Source organism: Nothoprocta perdicaria, unplaced genomic scaffold (genome assembly GCF_003342845.1).
Source record: "Nothoprocta perdicaria isolate Ctin4 unplaced genomic scaffold, notPer1 scaffold_235, whole genome shotgun sequence".
Taxonomy (NCBI): Eukaryota; Metazoa; Chordata; class Aves; order Tinamiformes; family Tinamidae; genus Nothoprocta; species Nothoprocta perdicaria.
Window position 1 is genome coordinate 1,001,258 of NW_020455461.1, and position 27,068 is coordinate 1,028,325.

Sequence of the window (27,068 nt, forward strand, 5' to 3'; positions counted from 1 at the left end):
AAACAAATTTCTCCTACATTTTTTTTCCCTTTTAATTCAGAAGGGGAACAAATATTAAGCACATAATATAAATTGTTTACATCTCTACCTTTAGAAGTGTCGTAACATTGCTATTTCTTTGTGTTTCACCAGTTTAACAAAATGTTAGTGTGCTACATATAAATATCCTGACACCTCCAGCATTCATTGATTAATTACAGAAATATTTTCTACATAAATCTATCTTTCTAAAAATATAATTTAAATATAACTTTCATAGAAAAAAAACAAAACACCTCATCAGAAGATTCAGGTTGCGGATCATTTTCAATGCACTAGAACTCTTTGTGAAGTTGCTCAAATTATGGCAAATAACTTTGCACATTCAGTTAWAAAAAAMCAGAACAAAACAAAAAACACAGAAAACAAAAAGGTTAAGAATAAATGGTGATCACTTCACGCCCGCTGCCTCGGACTAGGAGAACTCTGTCCAAACCTTCTGTCAGAACTTCCAAGAACTCCATGTCTGCAGTACCATTAAGTCAAGGGCTCATGCAAAAAAAAAAAAAAAGAATCAAAATAGCCACTAATCACATCCACACCCCCACACACACAACTTTCCTGCTCTATTTTATATACACAGCACAGAGCCATCCCATTATCCAATCCACCTGCTTTCTCAGAAGTGGAGACTAATTTCCCCGTAGAAAGGCCTCAAGTATCTTGTCCCTACTCTGTTTGCATTCAGAAAAAGATGAAAGGAAAAAAAAAAAAAAAAAAGAAGAGTTCAAAACAGAAGATTATCCTACATCAACTGAACTAAAAATCACACACGTGAAAACCATATTGCTGTAAGTAAAGGTTGTTTTCCCAAACCAACATAACCCTATCAATGGCACAATCATCAAACAAGACTCCCAGTGTCAATAAATACAGAGCAATATAGTAAAGGATACAGTTTTCATCTCCTTTTCTGTTTTTAGGAGGTCCAGGCATATTCAGGAGAACTAGCTGTGCGTGCTGTGATTTATTAAGGACGACTCCATTGAGCTTCACAGCAGTGTGCATTCTTCTCACATTTGACTGATTCCTAGGACACAAACAAGTAGTTAAGCATTGCCACAGTATTTAAGTATTCCATCTTATGAATGCATAAATTCAATCTGTATGCATGTACTACACCAGTACTTGGGCATTCAAAATAAATTTATAAGGAAGTGAGATGCCTAGGGATAAGCTATTGCAAGTTATTTTTTGAAGATTCGATGYTTAAATTCAAGCAGTTTTATCTGGTTTGTCAAAAAAAAAAACTCCCATTTGTCAGCTGCATCTTTTACAAAAAAAAAAAAAGTTGATTTCTATTTAAATTAGTTCTAGTTAGAAACACTGAGAATTCAGTTTATTGAGTTATATGAAAACTAGCAGTGTTTGTGAAGCAAAAGCATAGGAGCTACAAAAGCTACAAAGGATCTTGTAGCCCTTGGGAATCCTGGAYAAAAAGTAAATTCAGCAGCAGCACAGAATTTATGAAAAATGCTTTCCCAGCATGTCATGCACTGAAGAGAGCAAGTGCTGCTGAACCAAAACAGAGGCCTCTCCTTGCATTACTATTATTATTAGCTGTTTCMTTGCTCTGTCCACAAATACCATCTTGGCTATAAACATGCCTGTGAGAGGAAGAAACTAGTAGGAGTCTAAGCATTTTTTTYCTTTCCTTCCCCATCTTGGCTGATTCAGATGCTCTTCAGCCAAACGAAACACGGAGCAACTCCCACATCTTCCCAGCCACGTCTTACTTGGGAACCCCAAGGAAGCGGCGCCAGTGACGCACTGCAGGACCCCAGATGGGCTGCAGTGTTGACCCAAGACGTTTGTACGACCCTGCGTAGCCTACACAATATTCTTAAGGTCGTTAAGAGTTTAATTTTATTTTCTGGCAGCAGCCTTGCAGCCGGAGCCCCAGAGCCCTGCTGGGCTCGTGCAGGCCCGCAGTGGCACGCGGGACATCTCTGGTGTCCAAACAAGTCTGGCATCTCTGGAGTTTTGCTACTCCGAAAGGCAGCACACGCTCCTGCAAAGCTGCCTCTACCCTCTGGTGGTTTCATAGAAATGAGGCAAAACTGGCGTTTCCCTCCCCGTTTCCTTCGTGAAAGGGAAAAAAATCCCCGTTGTCCAAGCTGTACCACAATGGGGCCATCGTTCCCAAACTGATACAGTCACTGTTTCATGGGGGTAATTACAGAACTAAAAAATTCAGGGCTCTTCTCCCCCAGATAAGTTTTGAATTCCTACAGAAACTAAACCCCACAATTTCTGGCTTCCTTTGAAGGGAAAGGTGGTAACGTTTAGAAAGGTGGTAACGTTTAGGAGAAAACATTAACAGATGGTGACAGCACATAGTTTTCTAGTGATACATGCTAGATCACAGTATACACAGCAAGGTACAAAACAATATACAAACTGCAAATCATGATTTAGGGAACATGCAAACAACGTGTCACACCACAACGGCTAGGGAACACAGCCTAAACAGCTTAAATGAAAATAAAACACAGACTTACAGATTTCCCCATTCTCTACATGGAAGAGAAACAAACATGTATGAAGTGATTTTTATGCTATAAGGCACATTTTTCATGCAGCAATATTATTACTACATTGCACAAACATACCATGTTTGAACTGCAATTTCCACTCCCTGTTCATTTACGATTGTTYAAAAATAACATCTGGAGCAGCCCAGCACCTCGCATGATCCTGATACCGCAGCAATAGGAAGCGTTTCCCAGACATAACCATGCAGCCCAACCCAAAGTTGTGCTCTAACAGGGTGATCGAGATGATGCCTGGAGTTTGTAGAAGGCAACTGTTTGGTTTGTTTGGTTTCTAAACAAAGCAGGTAGAACCAATTTGCATTCCTCCTCCCTCCGAAATTGAACTCTGAATGTACTTTGTTAAAAATCTTGTGTCTGCTGTCTGCAAGCCCTGTCTGTTTTAGGATTCAYGTGGTGTAAGATGCCAGATCTTTGCTGCCATCCACAATTTTGCTTTGGGGACAGGCAGCTGAGTCCTCAGCCACGCTTTGAGCTCCATCTTCCTGCACTCAGGAGAACTGTGTATCTGTGTGCATGCTACAAGGTGCACAGGAGGAAACCAGCTGATGTCCTCCTGTCATTCCAGTCGTATGAGGGTGAGAGAGCCCTGGCACAGGCTGCCCAGGGAGGCTGTGGAGTCTCCTTCTCTGGAGGTCTTCCAAACCTGCCTGGATGCCGCCCTGTGCCCCGTGCTCTGGGTGTCCCTGCTGGAGCAGGAGGGGTTGGACAAGAGGATCTCTAGGGGTGCCTTCCAACCTCAACCATTCTGGGATTCTGTGTGTCCATGACATCAAGCTGGGCACAGACTTGCCTTCCAGCCCAACAGGGTTGGCATTTTGCTGCCTTCTCCYTATTGCTCCCTGGCTTAGGGCACTGCCCACAATATGGGAGGATGGAAGACATGAAGCACAGACACGCACGCTGGTCACCTACAGATGAAATTTCACTCGTGGGTTTAGGACAGTCAGAGGAATACACATGGCAGTTTTGGCCATAGGAATATGGTCCTGCTAAGAGGTATATTTAGCAGCTCTTATCCACTAAATGGCCTCAGGGTAGTGGTGCTGTTAAGTCCTTACAAGGACAGCATTAAGTGCACAGAAAGATCATGTTTCTGCTGTGCTTTAAATAACCAAAACCCCACAAACCAAAGCCCCAATTTGCAAAAAAACCCACAACCACCACACGGCTGGATACTTACGGTTTCATGTTGAAAATATCTTTAAAACCAGACAGATTTGTTTCTTTGTTTTTATGTTTTTCAGCTACAAACTTTTCTTTAGTCCAGGTCATTTGCACTTTTTCCGGGGCCGCAGCAGCCACGTTGGCTTTCACGGTGGGAGCCGAGTGGGACGCGGTGTTTCTGTCGTGGATTAACTGAGCCTGGCCAGAGGGGAGAGAAACAAAAGACCCAACATTCAACCCTAAGAGGGTTTGCAGATCAGAAATTATCATCCTCAAATGCAATTTCACTGCAGTGACACAAAAGAAAATGGAAGAAAAAATACTTTATTTTGGGAACAAATACCAGACGGTTTTGGTTCTGATGTGATGTGAAACCGCTTGTGTATATGGAGTTAATAGCTTATATTTGCAGAATTAGATCTGGAATAGGACATTGTTTTCTTAAGAAGCTAACGTGAGGCCGAATGCAATCCGAGGTGAGTTCTCAACACCAGGAGCTTATGACGAGGAGCAAACAAAAGCCTTTGCTCATTTTTCCCCAGGTTTTCCAGCAGTCACACTGTTTATCACTTGGCTCTGACACTGGTGTAAGTACCATCACTGGAAGGGTTCACGTGCCAGGGTCAGAGCTTGCTCTGGCTTTCTTGCTCCCTCTKCAACGGAGGCTGTTTCTGCATCCAAATGCAGACTGGGTAACAAAGCCAGCCACAGCCTCACCATAAAGCCTTCCATTTCCAGAGAGTTTTTTCCAGAGGAAAGACTTCCTTTCCTCTCTTCTAATAGCAAGAATTCAACAAACCACACTTTTCAGAAAAAAAAAAATATATATATTATTGTTCCCAGCTGCATAATCACTTCTGGGCTTGCCATTCACCACTCCCCTTGTTCCTCTTGAGGAAAGAAAGGAGTATTTTTTTTTCCTTAAAAAACAACTTTCCCTCTTGATACTATGCTTATATCTTTTATTATTTTCAAGAGAAATAAACAGCACCAAACAATACCTTACCATCCCATCACTAACTGTAAAGGGAATGAGTAATTGTGGGGGGTTTTGGATACATTTGGCGGGTGGTTATGTAGTGTCTGCAGGGAGGTTTATTAAATCACAACATTAACCCATTTCCCTAGCCCCCATAGGAACCCATTCGCATCCACAGGAGGAGAGAGGGTCACATCCCTCCGTACACACGGTGCCTCCGAGGGCTGGATTTCGCTGCCACACAAAAGCAGGAACAGAACTGAAGCAGCTCCTTGTGTTTCCTCAACACTCGCGCATTTCCCAGGCCCTACAGGAACTGGGGCTGTTTTTAGCTGCCTACGGACCTGTGCATTTTTCTCAATTTTCTTGTCCCTAAGCAAACAYTGAGGATTCTCAAATCCCAGAGTTCACCGTGTGTTTTTTATATCACKGCCTGTGATGCTCTCACCCCAAAAGATTGAAGTTGAGGGCTTTTAAACAGCAGGTCAGTTCTCAGCTCCCACCCCCCTTCCTCACCTCCGGCACTTTGTCCTGTCATCAGTTCCTGAATGCAGAGCACTATTTATTGGTCACTTTTATAACATTTTGGTCTGCCACACGTAATTATTCAACAAGACCCAGAGCTCCAAATTACTACGAATGCAGCAGCTACTATGAGACAGGGAGCAGCTGGCAGCCACAGCAGCCTCTAGGCACATTGAACAGCAGCAGCCCACGAGCTCAAACTTCCAACTAGCAACTAGAAGGTAAATTCAGTCCACRTGCCTTACAGAAAGATCTCCATTTCTGAAAAGACAACAAGGCCAAGAGAAACTCTAGATCTACAGCACACGCTTAAAAAAAAACGCAAAACAATGAACACATTTTTTGTTAATTTGCTACCACAATAGCACAAATTACATGGACAACACCACATTCCTGTCCTACTTCCTAAGGGAGGGGAAGCACAAGAGAATTCAGTGTTTCTACAAACTAAAACACACATTTTTAGAGAGGAGCAACACTTGAAGTGCACACTAAAGGTTATGTGTGTCTGTTCCCTTTGCAGCTCACAGTGCAAGAGAAAATAGTGGCACTTATGGGGTAAAAATGCCTTTTTCAGAAGTAAAAAAAGAAAAAGAAAAAAGAAATTGTAAAAAAAATTGTAAAAAAGTGCTATTAGGAAGGAACAAAGTTATAACCACCCTTAGAGAAGGATCAAGAGTTGGAACATGAGAGTTGTTCTTCTCTTACTTAAAAAATAAATCCTTACATATCAATGCAGTCTGAGAACCTTCAGTTCTTCGGTACAGGAACACTAAGGAGGTGCTCTGTGAAAGCATAAAAATCTGCTTTCAACCAAACACTTACTATTAAAAACATTAAGAAACAAGGAAAGCATCTTTGCTTCTAACCCTTCAGGTTAGAGAGTGATGCTGAAAATAGGCAGGCTCCAAGAACCCAYGTATTTCTCTTATAGAAATACTGGGTCTGAGGGAAATTAGGATGTAATTCATGCTACTGAAACARTTCAGAACAAAAAAGTTTGTGTGATAAACTCATTAATTTAGGGCATTCTAAAATTCAAGATTAAGGATGGCTTCATAATAAAAATGCACAAAAGAGGTTGTTGTTCCATGGTTCATTTTCTAATGGGGGCACTTCAAGTGTTACAGTGAAAAATAAAAGATCTGGTCAGTACTATGTTCAACTACCTCCTCCTCTGCATAATCATTAGGCAGCAGTGCCTGCACATCCTGGCCAAGGGACTGCGGACTAGAGTAGCTTTTCCTTCTGATTGAGCCTCGAGACTCATCAGTGATGCTCTGAATCTGGGATAAAAAGGTTACCAGTGACAAAAACAGTCTACAGAAAAGAGGAGAACATTGTGTTATTCAAAATCAACACTGTCTTATTTAATGGATAACATTTGGTGTCAAGGGTTTTTGTAAGTCTGGTTACTTTTGACAAAGGTTTACTGACATACATATATATATAGTGATATACTGCATCCCTGGTGCATTAAGGTATTTCTTAAAAAATGTGAACTTGGGGCTTCTAACTAAAACAAAAACAGGTCAATTATTTAAAAGTGGAGAAAAAACTGATTTTGGTTATGGCAGGTGCATGTGAAAAAAAATTCCAAATTCCCTCAGAAGTTACTAATTTGTTTTGCACAAAATGCAGGACARGTCTCAGCACAAGGAGTGAAGATGGCTTGACTATTCCTCCCTTTCCTCTGATGATGAATGAGAGCCAACATGCTACCGTATCCTTGAAGAGCAGCTTCCTTATCTTCCAGAAATGGTGGGACTAGACAGACTTTAGAGAATTCTCGTTCTCCATCTGTGATGCTTTCAAAATTTCCATCTGCACCTGAGCAGAAGAGTCAAGGGTCTTCCCCCACTTTCGCTCAGTCCTCATCATGTTCTATCACTGGAGTTCTTACCRAGCTCTTCATTTCCAGAAACTTTTCCAGCTTATTCTCTGTTGATAACAGGAACCAACACTACACAAACCAATTTGAAGAATTAACTCCAATTTTGAATCTTACTGCCTGTTTTGCTAGTCTGTCACTGCTTTTGTGAATCTGTTAGTACTAAATATAAAGCAATGGAATAATTAAATGCTGTCTGCAACCATTGGACACCTAGGACAGCAAATTACCGCAATCAAACAAGTAGCAAAAATACCTAGGAAAAAAAATTAGGCCAAAGACTTGAGAAAAATATAATTTCCAGGGAGTGTAAGTCTTGACTATACACTGCAAAACTGAAGGAACATTGAAGGAAAGAGAATGGTTAATAACTCCTTCTGAATAACCTCTAGAAAGGCAGGTAGTTAACTAGATTGAGTTAATTTTTTTTTTTTTAAATAAAAAAGATCAGTGCTTTAATTAGACCAAGAAGAAAGCCCATGCACAACGCACATGTGCAAAGGGATTTTATTTAATTCTGCTGTATACAGTAAATACATAAATATACTAAAATATTAAATTTTATTTAATATTTATGTATTTTTAATATATTTAGTATATTGTAAATATACTAAAACGGTTCTGCAGGAATCCTACCATTTGCTGCAAGCGCAGAGAGAAACAAGTAAAATCAAATATAAAAAGTCCTTCTAATATTACATGTCCTTCCACTACTTAATGTCAAAGGAGAAACTTGCAGATAGGTAGTTAACTCACTAGAAGATTTGACTTCCCAGCCAAAATACCACCAGCTAAAAGCAGCAGGATTCCCTGTTTTCCAAATCCCACTCTTTAGTCTGCCCATAGCCTCTTTCATACAGAAGTTTGTGCTCCCTTGGTGGCTTGAAGAGGGACAAGCACACAAGTGAGATTAAGACACTACTTTTGTAAAAAGGTGGTACTAGRAAAGAACAAAGTTATAACCACCCTTAGAGAAGAAGCAGGAGTTGGAACATGAGAGTTGTCTCCAAACATCTGGAGAGAGGTAGACAGAGGGATCCAGAGAATGCAAACAAAAGCAGTAACAGTTTACACTRTGGTACCAGGGAGAACAAAGTGTTAGATGTTATCATAAAACTGGCAGGGCTAGATGGTATCATGAAACAGTTCTCAAAGAATGAGAAGATTTTTTTTTATTTAAGAGATGCATAGCAAACTCAGTACATATTTTATTTGAAGTTCAAAAGAAAGTAAGAAGCCTAATTTGTCAACATTTTCTGAAGAAAGCAGAAAAGAATAAGGGAAATTAAATAAGCTAAGTTAGAGGGAAGAAGTGGATATTGCCCTTTATTTGGGCAGAAGAGTGTACAAGAAAAGAGATCCGGTGATTTCAGGTCAAATGATTTTTTTTTTTTTTCCTCCATCATAATGTGAATTATGTTTTAGACACCTTAGATTTCATCTTGGCTGGTAGGAAGGAGCAAGTCAAAGCTGCAATAGTGATGGTTACATTCAGAGAAAAGCAATTAAGCAAAACTCTGATTCAAAAGAAAGGAAGAAAGGAATGGTTGGTTTCCAACCAACACTCTTGAAGAGCATCCCAACTGAGAGAGAAGAAATACGTTTCAGTGGAGAAAAATAAATTCTACCCTGTGGACTACAAAACCTTACAGTGTCTTTGGGCTACAAAAAAGAAATCAGGGGAAAAAAAGGAAAAATTAGGAACAATAAAGTAAGCAAGAAAGGTGATTCTTAGTATGCTAAGATCAAAAGACAACTACGTGACAGCCAAGAAAGGAAGGAGAGTGTAGAGCAGAACTCTGTTATAGAAGTACTGCATAGAGTCTTTAAAAAGTCCTACAAAAATCAAAAAAGACTAAAGTAGGGATAAAACCAAAAGAAACTGTACAACTAGGATTAAACATCAAAAGGGCTTTGGCATTAAATGAGGTACAATTACCAGTAGACAAAAGCATCAACAAGAAAAAGTCCTACAACTTTGTATGTTCTAGGTTTAAGTGTTCATTCACAAAGAAAGAAATGTGCATTGTGTGACCTAGTAAATTAAAACAAATGTAGAGAAAGTAGCATAGGATGTTGTTTAAAAGATTTTTAGGAAGTAGCTAGAAATTTTGAGACACCAAGGAGTACTATTTTCTGATTTTTCACAAAACACCATTATGAAGTCCTTACCTCTCTTTCCCTTTCATTCTTTGATAGTTGCATCTGTTTTAACATCTGAGATCGCTGCTCCATCACAAGTGTCTTCTCATACGTGAATGCAGAAATATCATTTTCAAACTGCAAAAGTGATTAGTATTAGAAACATCAGAAGCCATTAGACAAACTGTAACAGCAATTAGACAGTGCTCYCCTCCATTCACTCAGTCTGCATTCATTTATGGCATCAGAGTCATCCCAAGCCTATATCTGACTAATCATTTTGGTCTTCAGCCTATTTAAGCCTTCCTCTTCAAAGAGCASTCTGCTACTCTACCAGCTTAGACGCGGTATCAGTTAAGCGTGAGGTACCAGGGCTGAACTTGTCTTTGGTCTGTTCCAAAGCAGATATAGAAATGGGAAAGGGACAGAGGCCTTTGTGTGTCTGCGTTGCTGGCTCCGGGGCACGTGCACAGTTGTGTCTTTAGAAGAGTCGAGAGCGATAAAATAATGATTTCACCAACAGCAGCAATTATGAAGAACTTCCTGCTTATATTCTCACCTAAATAGTAAAAGCTAAAATACAGAGGTAGCCAGCTACAGGAGTCATCTATGCTGTCAATGGCGCTCAGTTCCTCTGTCTTTTGGAAGATTCTCAGGGATAAACACCCTCCACGTAMGCATCAACTGCACTTCCTAAACTGACTTCTGCCTTACAACCCAACCAAGCCTGGATCTCTCTTGKGGCACTCTGACCATCTTCTCTCACCTATGTATGTTTTAAAAACAGTGACAAACTGCCAGAAATGCCTTGCACATAAGAGATTCTTCTCTTGCTTTATGCCCAATGAGCACAATAAATCTGAGAAGTCACATGGCTCATAAGCTTTTCGAGTTCTGGAAGGAACCAAACTCAGGCTCTTCATCATCCCACTTTGGAAGGAGCAGTAATAAGGTGCCTAGTCTGCCTTTGGATATCACACTGGTCAACTTGTGAGAGCCAGAAAGGAAATTGTCCCTTCACTACCAAAGGGACCTGGGGTACCACTAACCCTCTTTTTAGCAGCTTAGACTAGTTCACAAAAAGCTGTAAAATTCACTTCGCCACAATATGGAACAGGACGGATGCAAATAAACTTTCACTAATGAGGATCGAGTTTCCAGATAAACCAGAACTAGAAAACAGAGGGAGATACATCTTCTAAAAGATACGTTGTTCGGAACCGAACACCATGTTTTTTTAAATAAGGTCATATCCTTCAGTCTTATCTGAAGATAGATGAGGTACCAAACCCATGGAGTTGGAAGTTGTAACTTATTCTRTCTGGAATAGGGGTACTGTAAGTTACAAGTGACCGAAACACTCCTGGATAAATTATAACTAAAGAATTCACTAATGTTTAACTTATTAAACCTGTGACTTGATTGCACAGCATTGCTGTCATTTCTCTTTCCTCTTGTTATTGCAAGAACAATTTACATGGCATACAATTCTATCCAAAAAAAGGAAAATTAAGTCAGAGATTCTAAATAGGAGAACAACTCTACACAGCTTTAGCGTCCTAATGTTTGTCTTTTTGTAAGACCTGAAGGAAAAGCTGGGGAATAGTGTTCGCTCACTGTTTGCATGCAATCTCAGAGGCTACTCCAAAGGATCCTTCTATGCACTATACGACTCCCAAGGTGATGATGGATACCTATAAAAATGGTACTGTRGAAGGTCTCTTTTCATTTTTGGCTTTATCTGGAACAGCAGAAGCTGTGGCTGCTTTCCTGCCGTTCAGTGCCAAGGGAGTGGCAATGTCAAGGTAGGCGACATAGCAAGAAAATAAAAGTCAAGCCTTTTCCTTCCTGAATGATTTTTTTTTTTAAGCAGGCAGGCCCCTGAAATGAAAGGTTGTTTCTTCTACATCTAGTAATCCCATGTTATCCAGCATGAGAAGGGACTAGAACTGAACATGTCCCCCTCTCCAACTTCAGTTTGAGCATCTCCAGATTAAGGAATCCCTAAAACCGCATGGGAATTACTCCATGGACTAATCCTCATAAAGATCAATAACTCAAGTACTGCTGAAAACCACCCAACATCCTATTAAATCTACTGCCCTGAACATTAGCACTGTGACACAGTCAGAAATAAACGTTGCTCTTAAAACCATTTTGTCGGTGTATTTGGGAAACTGCATTTATCCTTTTGAACCTAGTAACGTAAGTCCAAAGAGAAAAGACTGTAGCCTGATCCAGTTTCCCAAATCTAGTCTCAAATGCAGTTACCTACCATTTCAACAACTTCCACTTCAGCATTCAGGCGAAGGTGATACAAGAACATCTGTAGATCCTTCTTCATTTGAATGCTGTTATCATCCATTTGAGCGACGGTGAATATGCGCATTTTGCATTTCCTCCAAACCTACGAGAGATTTAGCAACTGAACACAATTGCTGCTCACCATATAAAATTCTATCAACACGAAAACTGCTTTCAATTATTAGTTCAAGTAAATGAAGTCCCAGGCACTTTGCTGTCCTTGCCTTGTGCTGTCGAAGAAGAAAAGGCAGCAACATCAGCATGCCCCCGTCGTGAACAATCCACCACACGTCGATGTTCCCATCCGTGAAACGTTCGTGGTTTGTTGGAAACAAGTCRATGTTTTTAGCAACCAGCAGAGCTTGCTGAGCTGCTGTTGTTTCTCGTACAGTGTCTGCCAGAGGAAACAAGACATTAGATCAAGAGCTTCTGGATTTCAGTCRGTGGTTTGATAAAAGATAGTAATAAGAAGGGTTTAAAAGCTCAAATCCTCAGAGTTTCTGCCTTGGTGCAAAAGGGACGTCTAGGGCTTAATGACTAATCTGCTTAGGAGAACAAGAAAAGTAAGAGTTGAAGTTGAACAGAAAGATGCTTTTTAAACAAACAGGAACAATAAAATTAGATGACAATAAGATGACAGGAAGTAGGGGGGAGCTAGACACATTAAGGAAACTAGTGTGGCCTGTACAGATTATAAATAGAGGATTGCTCAGCAATTATGTAATGCCAGCATTTGGGGCATTAGAATAGAGAAGAGAATATTATACACAATAAACAGTTTTATTCTGCATCCAGAAAAAAAGACAAGTGATATTTCTACAATGTATAAAGCTAGATGCAGTATTTAAAGCTASGGATAAATCTATTGTTCCTAAGTGTTTAAGTAGCTTATGCCTACAACACTTCTAAAATGACCACCAGCTCACTAATGCTTATTTTGCAATAATCTTTGAATACTCCATAGTTTCAAATGAAATTATTGTTCCAAATTTCCCAGAGAAAGTCAAGTGAAAGACAGAGTAACCTCAGCAATTACCCCCCACGCTGGGAAAGAAATTGTGAGAAAACACTTAAGTATTATAATCARCTACCAAAGAAATGATTTACATTCTTCAAAAGATTTGGAGGAAGGTGAAAGGAGGTGAGAGGGAGGGGGACAACATCACACCCTCATCAGAAACAGGCATCTTTCTAAAGAAAATTTGTAGTTTTAGAGCAACACGAGATTACAGAGCCCAGTACGAGGGGAAGAGAGTTAAATTACAAGTGGCATTACCAGCTTCATGTTGTTTAGCTTGTAATAGCTGCAGCTTTTTATAGAAACCCAAAATATTTGGAGGGAAAACTAACAAAACCAGATGGTGGCTTAATTTTGTTTCTGCAGGATGAGAGAATAGTTTAGATGAACTGAGGTGCTCCCAAACCAGATCAAAACTGCAGAACCGAAGTCCTAGAAAGGAGTAATGACCCGTGTAGATGCCTTGACATGAAACACTCCAGATGTTAAAAGACCAGACAGGTTAGAGAGCCACAAAAAAAAAAAATCCTGGGCCGAAAAAATCTTTTCCATAAGAAATCAGGCAAGTGACACATGAAGCAGAAAAAATAAAATGGTTGTTCGCTATCACCTACATCTGACATAGCAAATCCATTAGTTACACAGCTGCCCTGCAATCACCCAAGAGCGCCAACACATACATACCAACAAAATTCTTCCAAGAGAAATAGTTTTCTGTCTGCTTCCAYGACTGTGGCCACGCCATGAGGACTGTGTTGTGCTTCATCCCCCCTAGGCCAGCCGATTGAATCAAATGGGATATGCCATCTCTGCAACTTGGAGAAACCACAATCTGGCAAAAGCCTTTTGTTTTTTCTATTCCCATTAAAGCTTTAACATTCTGTCGGAAAGGAAGATGACACGTGGACAAATACAGTCAGCACTCATGATAACCATCACGGGGAAGAGCAGCACTAAATACCAGCAAAGCATTAAATACAACACGTAACCAACATCAAGGAAGCACCAAGTCCACAGACATATACTTATTTTTTTTCATCAGAGTGCTCAGAACCCACACAGTAGGTTTTTAATCGCATTAGATAGGCAGCCCTTTCTTCCCAGAGAAGGATGAACATGATACAAATAAGCTGGCGTTGACAAAGATAAATAAAGCAGCACTGCTTGAGGGCAGGCATAGCTAGAGCCTTGCTGACTGATCCAGCACCTCCTTGTGTAATGACAATATTTGCTGGAAATTGGCCTTCAATTTCCCCTCCTCTTTCAACTCCAAGAAGTGGGGGCAAGGACTTTTGAAGGACTTGAGGCAAAAGCTCCTAAACCAATTTTGATATTTATAGGATAATTCTCAATTAAATCCCATTGCACTGCAAAGTAAGGTTTGCAGATGTTTATTAGAATCACTGAACAATAGGATGAATGTCTTGAATAAATACAAGCAAAAAAGATATTGGTTTATGTGTTTGTTTTATTACAGTAATTTAATACTTTCTTTTTATTGTTGATTTTGAGGGGTAATAGGAAACACCAGTTTTGGCATTTCTCACTTTCATTGCATGATTTGAAAATTCTCCCTCTGAATTTCTAAATACCTTTAATACTCTGAATTTCTAAATACCTTTAATACTTTTTTATTATTATTATTTTAAAAGAAACAGGCTAGAAATTTGGTGCTTTCCCCTCGCCTGCTACCATGCTGAACTCCCTCCCACGTGACTCATTGAAAGGATGGGATTTTTCAGACTCAAACTAACGCTCAGYTAGAGAGAAAACAGTAACACTACGTGCACAGAATGGCCGTGGCTACATCAGAAAGGCAGAGGACRCTGCGGACTGAAACACGATCAACACTGAAGCGCGTTTCCAGTTTCTGGAGGGGCAGCTCCTTTCGCCCACGCTCATCCGTGGCAAGTTATTTGCAAACAGGTGGTCTGCTGTGACGGGCTCCTCTTAGCAGCCCTCCCAGCTCCTGCTCSCTTTTTATCACAGAATAATCACAGAGTGGTTGAGGTTGGAAGGGACCTCTAGAGATCATCTAGTCCAACCCCCTGCTCCAGCAGGGACACCCAGAGCACGGGGCACAGGGCGGCATCCAGGCGGGTTTGGAAGATCTCCAGAGAAGGAGACTCCACAGCCTCCCTGGGCAGCCTGTGCCAGGGCTCTGGCACGTTCACACTGAAGAAGTTCCTCCTCACATGCAGAGGGAACTGCCTGGGTTTCAACTTACACCCATTGCCCCTTGCCYTGTCAGTGGCCACCACTGAGAAGAGCTTGGCCCCTTCCTCCCTACATTTTCCCCTCAGGTTTATGGCCAGATCACAGTCACAAGGGCTCCCGGCCCTGCCACATGGTGCTAAGGGTCTTGCCAGTGACTGGGAGCTGGGCAAGGGGGACAGCGCCAGGCAGAGTGAGGTGACTCTCCAGCCTCAGCCCGACGGCGCCACGGAGCTAAGCACAACACTTCAAGTCCCATCGACAACCTGCAAGGGCCGACCCGCTACTCCCTGCCAAAGCGTCACTGCTCTGGAAAGATGGAAGGACACCTTCCAAAGAAAAGCGAGTTTAGTTGTCTATTAAAGAGCTATCTCTATACCGGAGTAAATAAATAAATAAATAAATAAATAAATAACTTGAAAAAAAAAACACACAAAAAAACCCCACAAGTCATTTAAGACAGAACAAAAATAAGAACTTATCTTACATTGAAAGTTCAAGCTCTGAGTTTGAACTTGGTCATGGCTTCCCACAAGCTCACTACTACGTAAACCCAGTTGTAAATTCAAGTTAACAGGAGAAAGATTAAATGCAKTTGTATTTGTTATACAATTAGATGCCATCTCGTATTATATGAACACTTAGAATGTTTTTTTTTCTACTTTATTCTGCCATCTCTAGGTATACTGGGCAAATTGAAAGAAGAAATATCAAGCCTGAGAACCTCAAGGAGGCTTTTTACCATTCAGACAACAGACTAGGATTCAAGGAAAGACTGCTCCCAATCCTGGCTCTAGCACCCATTGCTACAGCAACACAGGAACCATTAAGTACATATCCAGAGAATGAATTCACRACAAAGATCTGGATTTGTTAAATTAACAAACTGCCTCAAAGACCATTTAACACAAAATAATAAACCATCATTTAGCTTTTTGAAGACTAATATGACTGGGAGCACAGTGAAAAATATCTTTATGTTTCATGTTACTGGAACATTTCATAAGACTTTTTACTGCAGCACAGCAGTTTGTTTTATAGATGTAAATATAATCCTTGACTGTGTTGATAGTCAAAGTTTGGGTCTTATTCCCTGCTTCAAAGCAGTCTGTTCCATTTCAAAACATCAGGTATCTGGATTTAATATTTAAAGATCAATGAAAATAAAATTTATTTCTAAGCTGTAAGTTTTTACATACCTCTTCAGCTTTCTGGGTTTCCACACATTTATCCAAGTAGATTCCCTGAAGAACAGATCCCACTATAGTCAACCCTTTACCAGCCTTCAACTGAGAGGTGAAAGAAAGCAATCTAGGATGTTTTACTAACTGTTCGGAATCCAGATTTAACAAGACCAAGACYTGAGGCCTGCAAAACACAAAACAGAAAACCCAACACACCTATATATCTACCTACTTCTGCATTTGCTTACACATAAAGCAGGAAAAATGAGGGAGGAAAAAAAAAGTAGTAACACATGAAACCTTTGCTTGACAGTTGAATTTTTGCCACTGAATCAAGTACTTAATTTGCAATAGCAACAGTGCTTTGTTCYAACTTTCTTCAATATATTGCCTGTGCTTCTGTGGACACAGACCAATGTGCCAGCAGCCCTTGGCACTGCAGGGCACACTGAGGGCTTGGTATCCATCAGGAACCACAGGTCTTTCTCACCAGAATTGCCCCTCAGCCCATACTACTGCAATGGATGAGTGTCTCCCAAGTACTGGCTTTTGCTTTTGTCCTTCTGTATTTTCAGGAGGACAGAAAGACTCCCTTATCACTGCTGCCGTGAGTCCAAAAAGCTATAAATAATCAAACATTAAAGTTCTCCATTTTAGAAAACAGTCATCACCACCTGCTTTTGAGTTACAGTTGATTTGCCCCTAGAAGTCTGACACCATCCTTTCAAAGCTGCTGGCTGAAATCAGGCAACATTGCAATAAAATGGTAAAATTGCAACCACATTCTGGCTGTGCCCAAGTCGCCATGTTATTTTAATGAAAAAAACCATCGTAGCTATTGACTCTTCCAGCAGATTCACATCCTCTTACTATGGTGTGAACTTGGCCACCTAGAGCTCTTACCTCCAGTTCTTGGTGTGCGGAGGCCCGTCCTCAACGCGAAGCAAAGCGTAGCGAGCTGCATTCAGAGACAGGCCTCGGATCCCATCGCCCCACTCCTTTTCCGCTCTTGGGAAGTGCGAGGAAAGAGATCCCGTTAACACTGGCATTTTGTTCCAACTAATCGCACACACTTTCTTGTCCTTGTCAGTAATGGACACTTCATGTGACTGCTTTGAAAACAGCTCTGCTTCCGTGTGAACTGCAGATGAAGGCTGACTAACCTGAAACCGTCTCGGTTCCTTTTGAGAAGGACTTAGTATTTCTGTTCTATTTTATTCACGTTCCATAACAAACATTGACTTTCTCTGGACCTTTTTGTTGTGCCTTCCTACCTCACCATTATACAATTCTTGACTTCCTTTTCTTGGCAGCTTCTCCCCTGTGCACCCCCAAAGCTTTACTGTTTCCCTCTTGACTGCCTTGAGTCTTTCTACACTCACCCCTTTCTCCCAGTGCAAGGTTATGTTATGTAGTAGGTGGCCAGTCATAATAGAGAATAGTTGGACACAGGTTGCAGACATTTTTCTGGGTTTTCTTTTTCTTTCTTCTAAAGGRTGTTACTTTAAGCTGGTCTTCCCCATCTCTCCCTCCACCTTCTGCCTGCTCCGTCTCTCCCTCATTCCTTTCCACCTTCCAGTCGCCCTTCCTTCCCAACACCCTCGCTCGTTTCCTGACCTTAATTTTGATCAAGCTTTGTTACCTTTAGCCCTCTTTCAGAATTCCCACTAAACAAGCCCAACTGCATTCCAAAGTTCAAGAATAAGGTGGTTATTAAAACAGCCACCAACAGATGCAGTCATATTTAGTCATGGAAAATTAAAATAAAATTTGAGATTTTTTGAAGGCAGCATCTTTAAGAGTTTTACTTCTTTTTTGTGCTTAGCCAAAGCTCCTAAGCTTGAAGTTCTGCCTATGTTTTCAAGGGGAGATGCRATGGCCAAGCTCCAACATCCAGTGTGCCAAGTTATATGTACATGTGCGTTCCTACATATATACACATAACCAGAATTGTATCAGGTGTTTAGACTTTCTCACTAAAACAGGCAAGAGACTTTCCTTGCACTGAAACCAGCAATTGCAGCTATATTAAAAATAAATAAATAAAATCTAGAAAAGCACCTCATCTGCAGATGGAGATATTAAGCGATGATGAATCCACAGCGTGAAGCAGTTTGCAGTATAACGTTTACAGTTTAAGCATGGAATTGGAACTGTGCTTAATTATTTATCTGAATAGCTTGCTTATCTTCAATCTCTTGCTCTTAGTTTACATTTTATTTTAATTTATTTTATTTTTTTTAACTACAGTAATTTTAGCATTGGGCATGGTATATATTCTCTTAATCAAAATCACCTCTAAATGTTCTTACTGATGAACTGACCATGTAGAGTCTCCTACTTCAGGGCATTTCTTTTAAGTGTGATTCATGTGTTATATGCATTTAACAATACATACAAAGAGTATTTTGCAACTTAAAGATCATGTGACTTGCAGAAAAAAAAAAAAAAAAGCATGTTCAGTGGGTTCTCTAGCTCATTCATTATGGCTTAAGCTAAAAGAAAGCAAAACGCCATGCAAAAGTGAGGTTTTAGTGTTTGGCACAYGGTATTAAGTAAAGCTTTGTAATAGTTTCTTCCTAACATAAAGGTAGAATGTTTCTGAAAACTAAAGTCTTACTAAAAAAATATATTAATATATATTAAAAAGACACTTACACACACCACACACTTTATAGTCCAAAAYCTGACACAAGACCCGGTGTTCAGGTAAGATTTTCCAGCCTTATTGTTATTTTGATTAGTTAGGGCTTTGGGGGATTGTGGAACAGAACTTCTATYGAAATCAAGGTCCCACAAGCATATAATCCTTAAAAGCAGTGACTGGATCTTACCTTCTTGCAGAAAGTACTTATTTCTATTACTTCAATTGCATCTATTTTACATAAAAACACTTTTTGCTCAATATTAAAGATATTAAATATAAAAATAAGATATGTGGTCTTACCCTCTATATTCTATGTATTTGTAAATACATCCTGCGATTAGCATGGCAACCAAAGCATAGTACCAAGAGCAAATGAACATCAAGGCAAGACATAAACTCATCCCCAGGAATGAAAGGGTCCTAAAAGAAACCATTTTTTTCCATTTTTTAAATATGCATGCAAATATTCTACAAAGTCACTTTCTTATTTAAGACAACTCCCAGAAAGTCCTCTCCTACCTTTAAAAGCTATTTTTATAGCTAATCTGTAACTAAAAATACATTATTCCAATTTCAGTATGTGAAGAGCTGCATTCTGAACCCTCGCATGAAATACAATTGAATTAGATATAACAGATTTACTACTTTTGTCAGTTCTGAAACTCTACTGAGTGTCCTCCAAGTAGAACCATTTTCAAAACAGGTTTCCATCACTTGCCATCCTTTACAATTTAAGCTTAAATTTTCTCAAACAATGCACAAGATTAAGCTAGACCTATGAATTATGTTTTCAACATACACAGGAAGACTTATGCAAAAATAAAATAACACACAAGTAGTAGGATAAGAAAATACTGAGAAAAAATCTTGGAGAGGCTTTTAGAAAAAGAACTGCAGTGCAGTCGAAAACAGTAAGAAARGCATTTCCAGATTAACGTTACATGTTGGTTTTGCCCTCTCTGTCAGGAGGAGGAAGGCCAGCTCACAAGTGGACATTGCTGAGACTCCGTCTAGTTGCATACTAGTCCCCATTTCTAGATCACAGCTGGCCTTCACCATACTGAAAGAGCACAGGCAAACTCAACTTCTATTGAACTTTTAATTTGCTTCTTCCTTATCACATAAGAGTTGAGGCCAACTGTATCTTTTTCTTCAATGAAATGCTCTATAATTATAGTCTGAGGTCCTCAGAATTACTACATACACACACATACACACACACTATATACATATGCATTCACACATATTAAACATTCAATAAAACTAAAGAACTTGGTCAGTCTTATTGAGATGGTTGAACTCAAGCCACTTTCCAAGTGTCTGCTTCAATTACCAAAGACCACATGCAAAGCTCAGAGCTGAAAGTAATTCAGAAATTAGGATGTGATCATATAACTACATAAAGAGCTAACTGATGTATATTAGAGACTTTTTATATATATGCTTTTTTTCTCTATACACCAAATCCTAAATACTCAAAAGGAAGAAAGTCAAATCAAAGTTCATAAAAAAAATCATAAATTCTGTATACAAATATCATTACAATATAGACAAATATCAATACATTTCAGCTTCATTCTCCTATATTCAGAAGATCCCAGGCTTATGAGTAGAATTAAATGTCACCCTGCAAGCCCCTTCCCAGCCTCTTACATGCATTTTCCCCTTCTAAGCTATTACCCCATTCTATTCCAACACATGAAAGTAAATGTTGCTGTTAAAGTATTCAGTACATGAACCACCTTTTAACTTTTTCAAGTCAGAAAGGAGGTTTTGTAACTGCAACAACATCAAGGCTGCAAAAATCAGTTTTAAAATTTTAAAAATCAATTTTAAAATTTAAAAATCAGTTTTTTAAAATTTAAAAGAACATGTCCTACCAGTGGTAATACTTGAAACGAGGTCTCCAGTTGGGAGTCCGTAAGAGCGTCTGCACTGCACAAGCCAGATTTACAAACATATAGCACATAAGGAAAAACCTGTCAAGAAACAGAAAAAACAAAGTTTTCAGATAGGAAATGAGCTAGACAGACTYGCATTGGAAAACTCAAGTGCAATCCATAAAGAGAATGGAAATTTTCACACAAGGACCACATGAGCCAACAAAACACAAGACTGGGGTTAAGTTAATGTTTCTAGAATATTAAACCATCTCAAAACACGGTACTAGAATAACAGGAATTCTCGAAGATTTTGGAGAAAATCTAGCAACTGATTATCACCAAATAACCTTGACATTTGACACAATATATCTTATTTTCTGCCTAGTTCAAGCTAAATCTATTCAGACACTAAATGCAGTAGTGAAATGCCTAACATGCACACATGTTGATAGACTGCTAAACCACAACAGCCCTTGCCTGTTTGGGTATCACACCGATTTCTTCACAGAAACTGCTAAATTATATCCAGTTACCATTTCAGAAAAAGAAAGCCCTATGTGCTTTAAGTTTAACCCACATTCCTGCTGATGCCATGCATGACTGAAGCTAGCTGAAGTGAAGGTTGCCCCAATCAAGAAACCTACAGGACCTGCCGACAGGCAATTTCCATTTATTATCCATCAGTTTTTATARCACTATTTTTCTCCCTCCATACTCTTCATTCTAAATGAATTTTTATCAGACAATTTTCAGTTTCTACTCTTTGAAAAGAGAAGAAATTCTAGCATGGGAAAGCAATTGTCATCTATAAAATTAGTTTAAAAAAACTAATTGATTAAAGTTGGCTGAATGTTAGATGCTTTTTCCATGCAGCATTAAATGCCATTTAAGTATTAATGACTTTTCTAAGTGTAAATTCTACACTTAAAAATGAGTGTTAATATCTATTATCCATGAACTTGTAGGAAGCATTAATCCAAAGCAGTGCTTTTTCAGATTAGAAGGACCAAAACCTAGCATGCATTATGTCAAAGAAAAAAAATATATAATTAATGCATTATTTACCTAGTTAATACATTATTTATCTTAAAATAAGGTGAAACAACAGATCCATACTTACATTGACAGAATTGGTGCTACACTGTCCAAGGAGGCTATCAGAATTCCTATCTCACAGATACCAGCAGTGAGGAGTAGGGCCCATGTTGGCTCTCCATTTGCTTTTCCATGACCAAATACCTAGTTCAAATAAACGGTAAAGGAATGGAAAGCTGTTCAGTATGCAGTTGTGAAACCATCGTGCAGACTGTGAACCAACTCTAACTGGAACCAAATGTAGTCATTTATTAGAACGAGCAGTAGTGGATCTACATGAAGAACATAGATGAAGTTGGAAAAGAAAATGCATTTCCAATATGAAAAATATTTGCTTAAATAAAAAAGTTACTATACAACATTAAAGAGATGCTGCAGTGGCTGTTCAAGCAAAGTCTAAAGTCCACATGCATATGCTGAGTCTGAGAAATGCCTCTTAATTCTGTTCCCAAAATATGAACACCTGGACTTTGAGTAGCTGGGAATACTTGAACCWGCTTTTGATAGGTTATCACTGAGCTGTGTAACTGTCTCTTCATAGTTTTGAGACGGACATTCAATAAACTCCAAGCTTCATTGCAAAAGCAAAGAAACTTCAGAGGAGTCTTCAAGTTAAGAGTCATTACACTGTTGCCTCTCTCTTCACCTCAGCTTACAAAATGAATTCTTATTTGAATTGCAGCTCTATGACACAAAAGGTTAAGTATTTTTGGAGTCCCATAACAAGATCAAAACAACTCAGCTCAAACTGTCAACACAGCCTTGAGTCAAGAAGTTCAGCTGCCAGCTGTTTCCTAGCTTGTACATTTCCACCTACAGGGGAATTTATGACTATCTTTATTTTCAGTTTTGAACCTCTAACTCCGATACRGAAGAATAAAGTTAATAAAATTCCAAAAGAATACACCAGTTCAGGCTTTGCCCTGCAATAACTGGATCCATTTTTTCACATATGGAGACAGAGCGCCAAACCTTTCTTGCAGTTCTACAGGGAAAACAGACACAACGTCTCCTTTTTGTCAAAATGCAGAACACATGGGAAGTACTGAACCGAAAACCCACTTGAATAAACGGGACGATGCCGTCCCTCGCGATGGCCTGCAAGAGGCGGGGAGCACCAGTGAGGCTCTGAAGACCAGCACCACACGTGGAGAAGAAGGAGCCAATCACAATGACCCACGGAGAAGGCCAGGCCAGCGTACCGACCACCAGGTTTCCATTAACTGCTTCTCCAAACCTTAGGGAAGAGGAAAAAAAATACTCATAGAATTTAATAAAAGCACCGAGTACCAAAATAGCTTTTACTACAATATCAACACCCACATCTCTACCCTTTGGTTTACAGAGCTGTTCACCAATAAACACCACATGACAGCACACGCTACAAGATTTTCCAGGAAACCAGCTTCTCTTTATTAAGCTTTTAAGAGAACTTTTGATAATTTGTGCCTCGTAACTTGTGTCATGCATCTTGGCAGACCTCACAGGATCATGGCCCTGGCGAAAGACCTCAGTGCAGATTCTGCTGATCTTTGTGAATACTAGGAAGCAGGCTGCAAAGGGCTGCTGGACAAGCCTGTCACAGAGGTAAGCCCAGGAGAATAAAGCAGGAGAGCCACAAAAATAAAAAGATTATCCTTTCCTTTTGAATACGGTGGTACTTTGACAGAAGGAAACACAGAGAAGCTGCTAGATACGGTCGTTCCAGGCTATCCACATGTCTCCAACCATTGTGTCACCTGATGTAATGTAGAAGAATGACTAAGGGCCAGCAGGAGAAGTCAGGACAAGGTGCTTTCATAGTACTGCATCCCAGTGGGGTTGTTCTTGAGATCAGTTTTACATTCTTTTATGGTTATTCCAGGTAAAGCAATGAAAAGGCTCTTTTAAAAAAAAATTATTCAAAAATCTTGTATGTGCCCGAAGCTTGTGTGCACAGCTATATGCTTTTCTCAGTAGATGAAGGGAGGAAAAAACACAGCCTTTGACTTGGAGGAGAGAGACATGCCATGCCTCTCTGATAGCACTTATACAGCTGGGCCCTCACTCCACAGCAAAATTCCAGTGCCTTGTGTGCTATTAAAACATGTAGGAACAGCTTGAAAGCTGAAAGACTTCAAACAGTGAAAGACAAGCTTTTTTTTTTTTTTTCTTTTTTCCTTGCATGGCACATATTATGACATTCCCTACCAAAAATAAGACAGCGTGAAACAACACAAAGTCCATAAATTTTACTAGCATCCTGGATCTCAGCCAGGCAAGAACAGGCAGCAGTAAAAGGGAGAGAAAAGGGATGCAGGGCTCCTGCTCCAACACAGCCTGCTTGCGAGAAGCTGTTTGTCCAGCAAATCTCCAATAAGTTACTTAGAGAAATGCAAGCTTACATAGATGTATGCAGAGCTATTATGTAATTCAAAATTCACTTTTTGTGCTTCTTCAGCACCGATCTGAACAAGCACACTTACTACTAGGAAAAATTACTCGGAAATTCTGCTGATGCAGCCCCACTGCTTGGAAGTACGGATGATCCCCTGCCAATTATTGCATTGGTTTAGGCAGGAAGACAGGTTTTCACTGTTTTGCTGTCTATTCATTGTATTTATATCRCCGGTTCTGCTTCTACTCTGCAAGACCCCCCTGCCAGCCCCACGGATTGCCTGGGAGCCCTCTCCAGCAGCAGCTTTCAGACTGCATCCATCACACTGCTGTAATCCAAACTCTTACCTTGGTTGTCAGGAAAAAGAAGGCGGCCCTGGCAGGGAGGCGAGACGGAAGCCCCCRCATTCCCACGGTGCCCGGAGCGGCTTGCCTGGCAAAGTCACCCAGATCTGGAGACTCTGCAGATGTTTCCCCCGTTATATTCTGCTCACCTGTAACACTCCATGCTGTGTCTTATGCACCTCTAAGCAATTGCACGGGTGAAAGCTAAACTGACAGGCATCTTGGTCTTTCCAAAATAGCCCCAAGCTAGTCATGGATGCATCAGAAATAAGCCTGACTGTGTGTTAGAGCCTTCCTGCAGCAGCTCTCCTGCTCGTGCAGCTGCCACACATTTCCTTCTGAAACAGCTCACTACTGAAACACAGTCACAGAGAAACACAGCCCAGGAGCACCCGTGCTCGAAGACAACTTACTTGTCTCTTAATATCACACCTTCTATACAGGCACCAAACAGGACTATGCAGGAGAGATCTATTGCTGAGACTGAAGGAAGATTACACTATATGCAAGCAGAAATAAATAAGCAAACGTTTCATTATATACAGTTTTCATGTGCACACTCACCCCCTCAATAATCAAGCTCTTGTTTTAAACTTTTCCTACTAGAGCATTTTGGTTAGTTTTTGCTATGACAGCACTTATTCTACAATTGGCTTCCAAAACATTGAAAGTCACCAGCTCATGCAGCAGAACATTATTTTCTCTGTGAGCTCTGCATTTGCTTCTTGTAAGCATTGAAAGCTTAACAGTCTCTGGTGAGGTGGCCGTTTGCTTTAGGATGATTGCTTGGTACATCAAGTGTGGTAACAAAGCAGTCTGCTATTTGAAACATGGTACCAAAAAGCCAATGTGTCACTTAACTAAAACCATCAATTGTTACCTGGAATTTGAAGCATTAATAGAAAAAAAAATACATACATATGATCTAATTTTGGTTTAGGTTCAGTACTAAGACAACTCAAAAAGACTTAGAAATACCTACACTGGCCCGTGGCAATATAAACAAGAGCAGAAAGAAAATTTAGTTAAAACATAAAGGATACAAATAAAAGATGTAGTTGCAATAGCCAAAATAGTTCCAGTAGGAATAGATTTCTGAGCATCCTTAAGATCTCCAGATCTGTTTGAACCTGCCATTATACCTTAAAAAAATTGAGAAGAGATCAAATTTATACATCAAAAAGCAACTTGATTATAAATCAGATTAAACACAAATCCCACTGGAGCAGCCTGTAGAAGTCCATTAAATCTCTGCATAAATCCTCATTTTATATTTTTATTCAATTAAGAATTTTGGGTTACTAATACACATTCCACTTACACTGACAAAAATGATCCTTCAGGTTGTTTTTTTTTTTAATTGAGAAATATATTGACTACAGTAAAGTTTGTAACATCTTTCTCCCAAATGAACCAGGGGTCTAGTAATCTTAGCCAGCATGCCCTAATATGCCCTAATATGCCCTAATATATTAGCTTTCCACAGAAGGAGTCATATGCTATGAGATGTGCAAGCAGTAAGGTGAATACTAAAACTACAAGCAAAAAGAAAGGAGCACAAGAGAAAGGGTCACAAGGTTGTAGGCTCACACCTCTCCTTCAGTCTAACAAGATAACAAAGGTATTTTCTAGCACACGCCCCAGGAGGAGTGGAGAGATACTGTACARTTATTGACCAATTCTGCCAGCTCCCCTTTGGTCCCAGTGCAAGAGGAACTTGGCCGAGTTACCACATGATGTATCAGTCTGGCAGGGTTTCATCAGGAAATGTGAATAAAAAAAAATAATAATAATAATAATACATAAAACCAGGGGCAGCTGGGAGAGAATGAAGTGACATGTCCTCCTGGTATCCTACTAGGAGACAGTGTTGCAACTTCGCATTGGAACCCCTTCTCTTTGCTCAAGATTATGATTATTTAAACTGGACTTTTGAAGAAAGCTTCCACAGTTTGAGTCAAACGAAATCTAAGGAAAGTGGAAAACAACTGATCTAAGCTTGCAATCCTGACAGGAAAAAAAATAATTCTCTAGTCGTTTCAGACCTATAACCCATAAAATGCCCAGTCACCTACGTCTCTCTAGCACCAGGGAGGTTTATTGACACAGAAGTGACACACAAAGTAAGAATTTTGTGCGTCATTAATATGTGTTAACACACACAATAATGTTTTCAGCTCTAACATACCCTCATTCATGAAAAAAAAAAACCTATATATATATATATAGTTTTATTTACCTGTCACAGATGGGAAATAAATCCCCACCAGCATTGTGAAGTAGGTCATGATGTCTGTAAAAACATATGGGAGTCCACTAGCTTTGTTGTCTTCTGTTCCAGAAACTGATGGCTGACCTTTTTTCTCAACTATTGATCCTTTTTCTGAATAGGCACTCCACAAATTATCTACAAGGAAGAAAGTGAGAACCACTGTCATATCCCCATTTCCAACTCTTAAATAGCGAGAATGAATCTGAGGGTCTTTCTTGTACACACATTTCAAAAGCCTAACATTTTCTTAGGAAACCAGGAACACAGCAGCCAGCACCACCAATTGTAACTGCTGGGTATTCCCACTGCAGGCCACTAGACACACGGTAGTGTCTTAGATGTGTCATATGAGGCTCTGCCATTAAAAATATTTAGTTGTACCTTTCAATTCTAATATATTTACACAACATCCACTTATGACTGCCCAAATTACAG

General features: G+C 39.8%; 1 protein-coding gene across 1 annotated transcript in view; it reads right to left on the reverse strand.

Moving 5' to 3' along the window:
* Window positions 1-758: 758 nt before the first annotated feature.
* The window catches only part of SLC12A7 (solute carrier family 12 member 7), a 42,882-nt gene continuing 16,572 nt past the window's right edge, over window positions 759-27,068 (reverse strand). The window contains exons 8-22 of the mRNA XM_026039654.1: window positions 26,601-26,768; window positions 25,405-25,503; window positions 24,775-24,832; window positions 22,703-22,877; window positions 21,666-21,784; window positions 20,543-20,641; window positions 18,963-19,082; window positions 16,919-17,023; window positions 16,031-16,199; window positions 13,302-13,497; window positions 11,824-11,993; window positions 11,571-11,702; window positions 9,326-9,433; window positions 3,775-3,956; window positions 759-1,069 (exon numbers count right to left, since the gene is read on the reverse strand). Coding sequence (XP_025895439.1) covers window positions 799-1,069; window positions 3,775-3,956; window positions 9,326-9,433; window positions 11,571-11,702; window positions 11,824-11,993; window positions 13,302-13,497; window positions 16,031-16,199; window positions 16,919-17,023; window positions 18,963-19,082; window positions 20,543-20,641; window positions 21,666-21,784; window positions 22,703-22,877; window positions 24,775-24,832; window positions 25,405-25,503; window positions 26,601-26,768 — 2,171 coding nt within the window. The 3' untranslated portion in view covers window positions 759-798. The remainder of the gene's footprint in view (window positions 1,070-3,774; window positions 3,957-9,325; window positions 9,434-11,570; window positions 11,703-11,823; window positions 11,994-13,301; window positions 13,498-16,030; window positions 16,200-16,918; window positions 17,024-18,962; window positions 19,083-20,542; window positions 20,642-21,665; window positions 21,785-22,702; window positions 22,878-24,774; window positions 24,833-25,404; window positions 25,504-26,600; window positions 26,769-27,068) is intronic.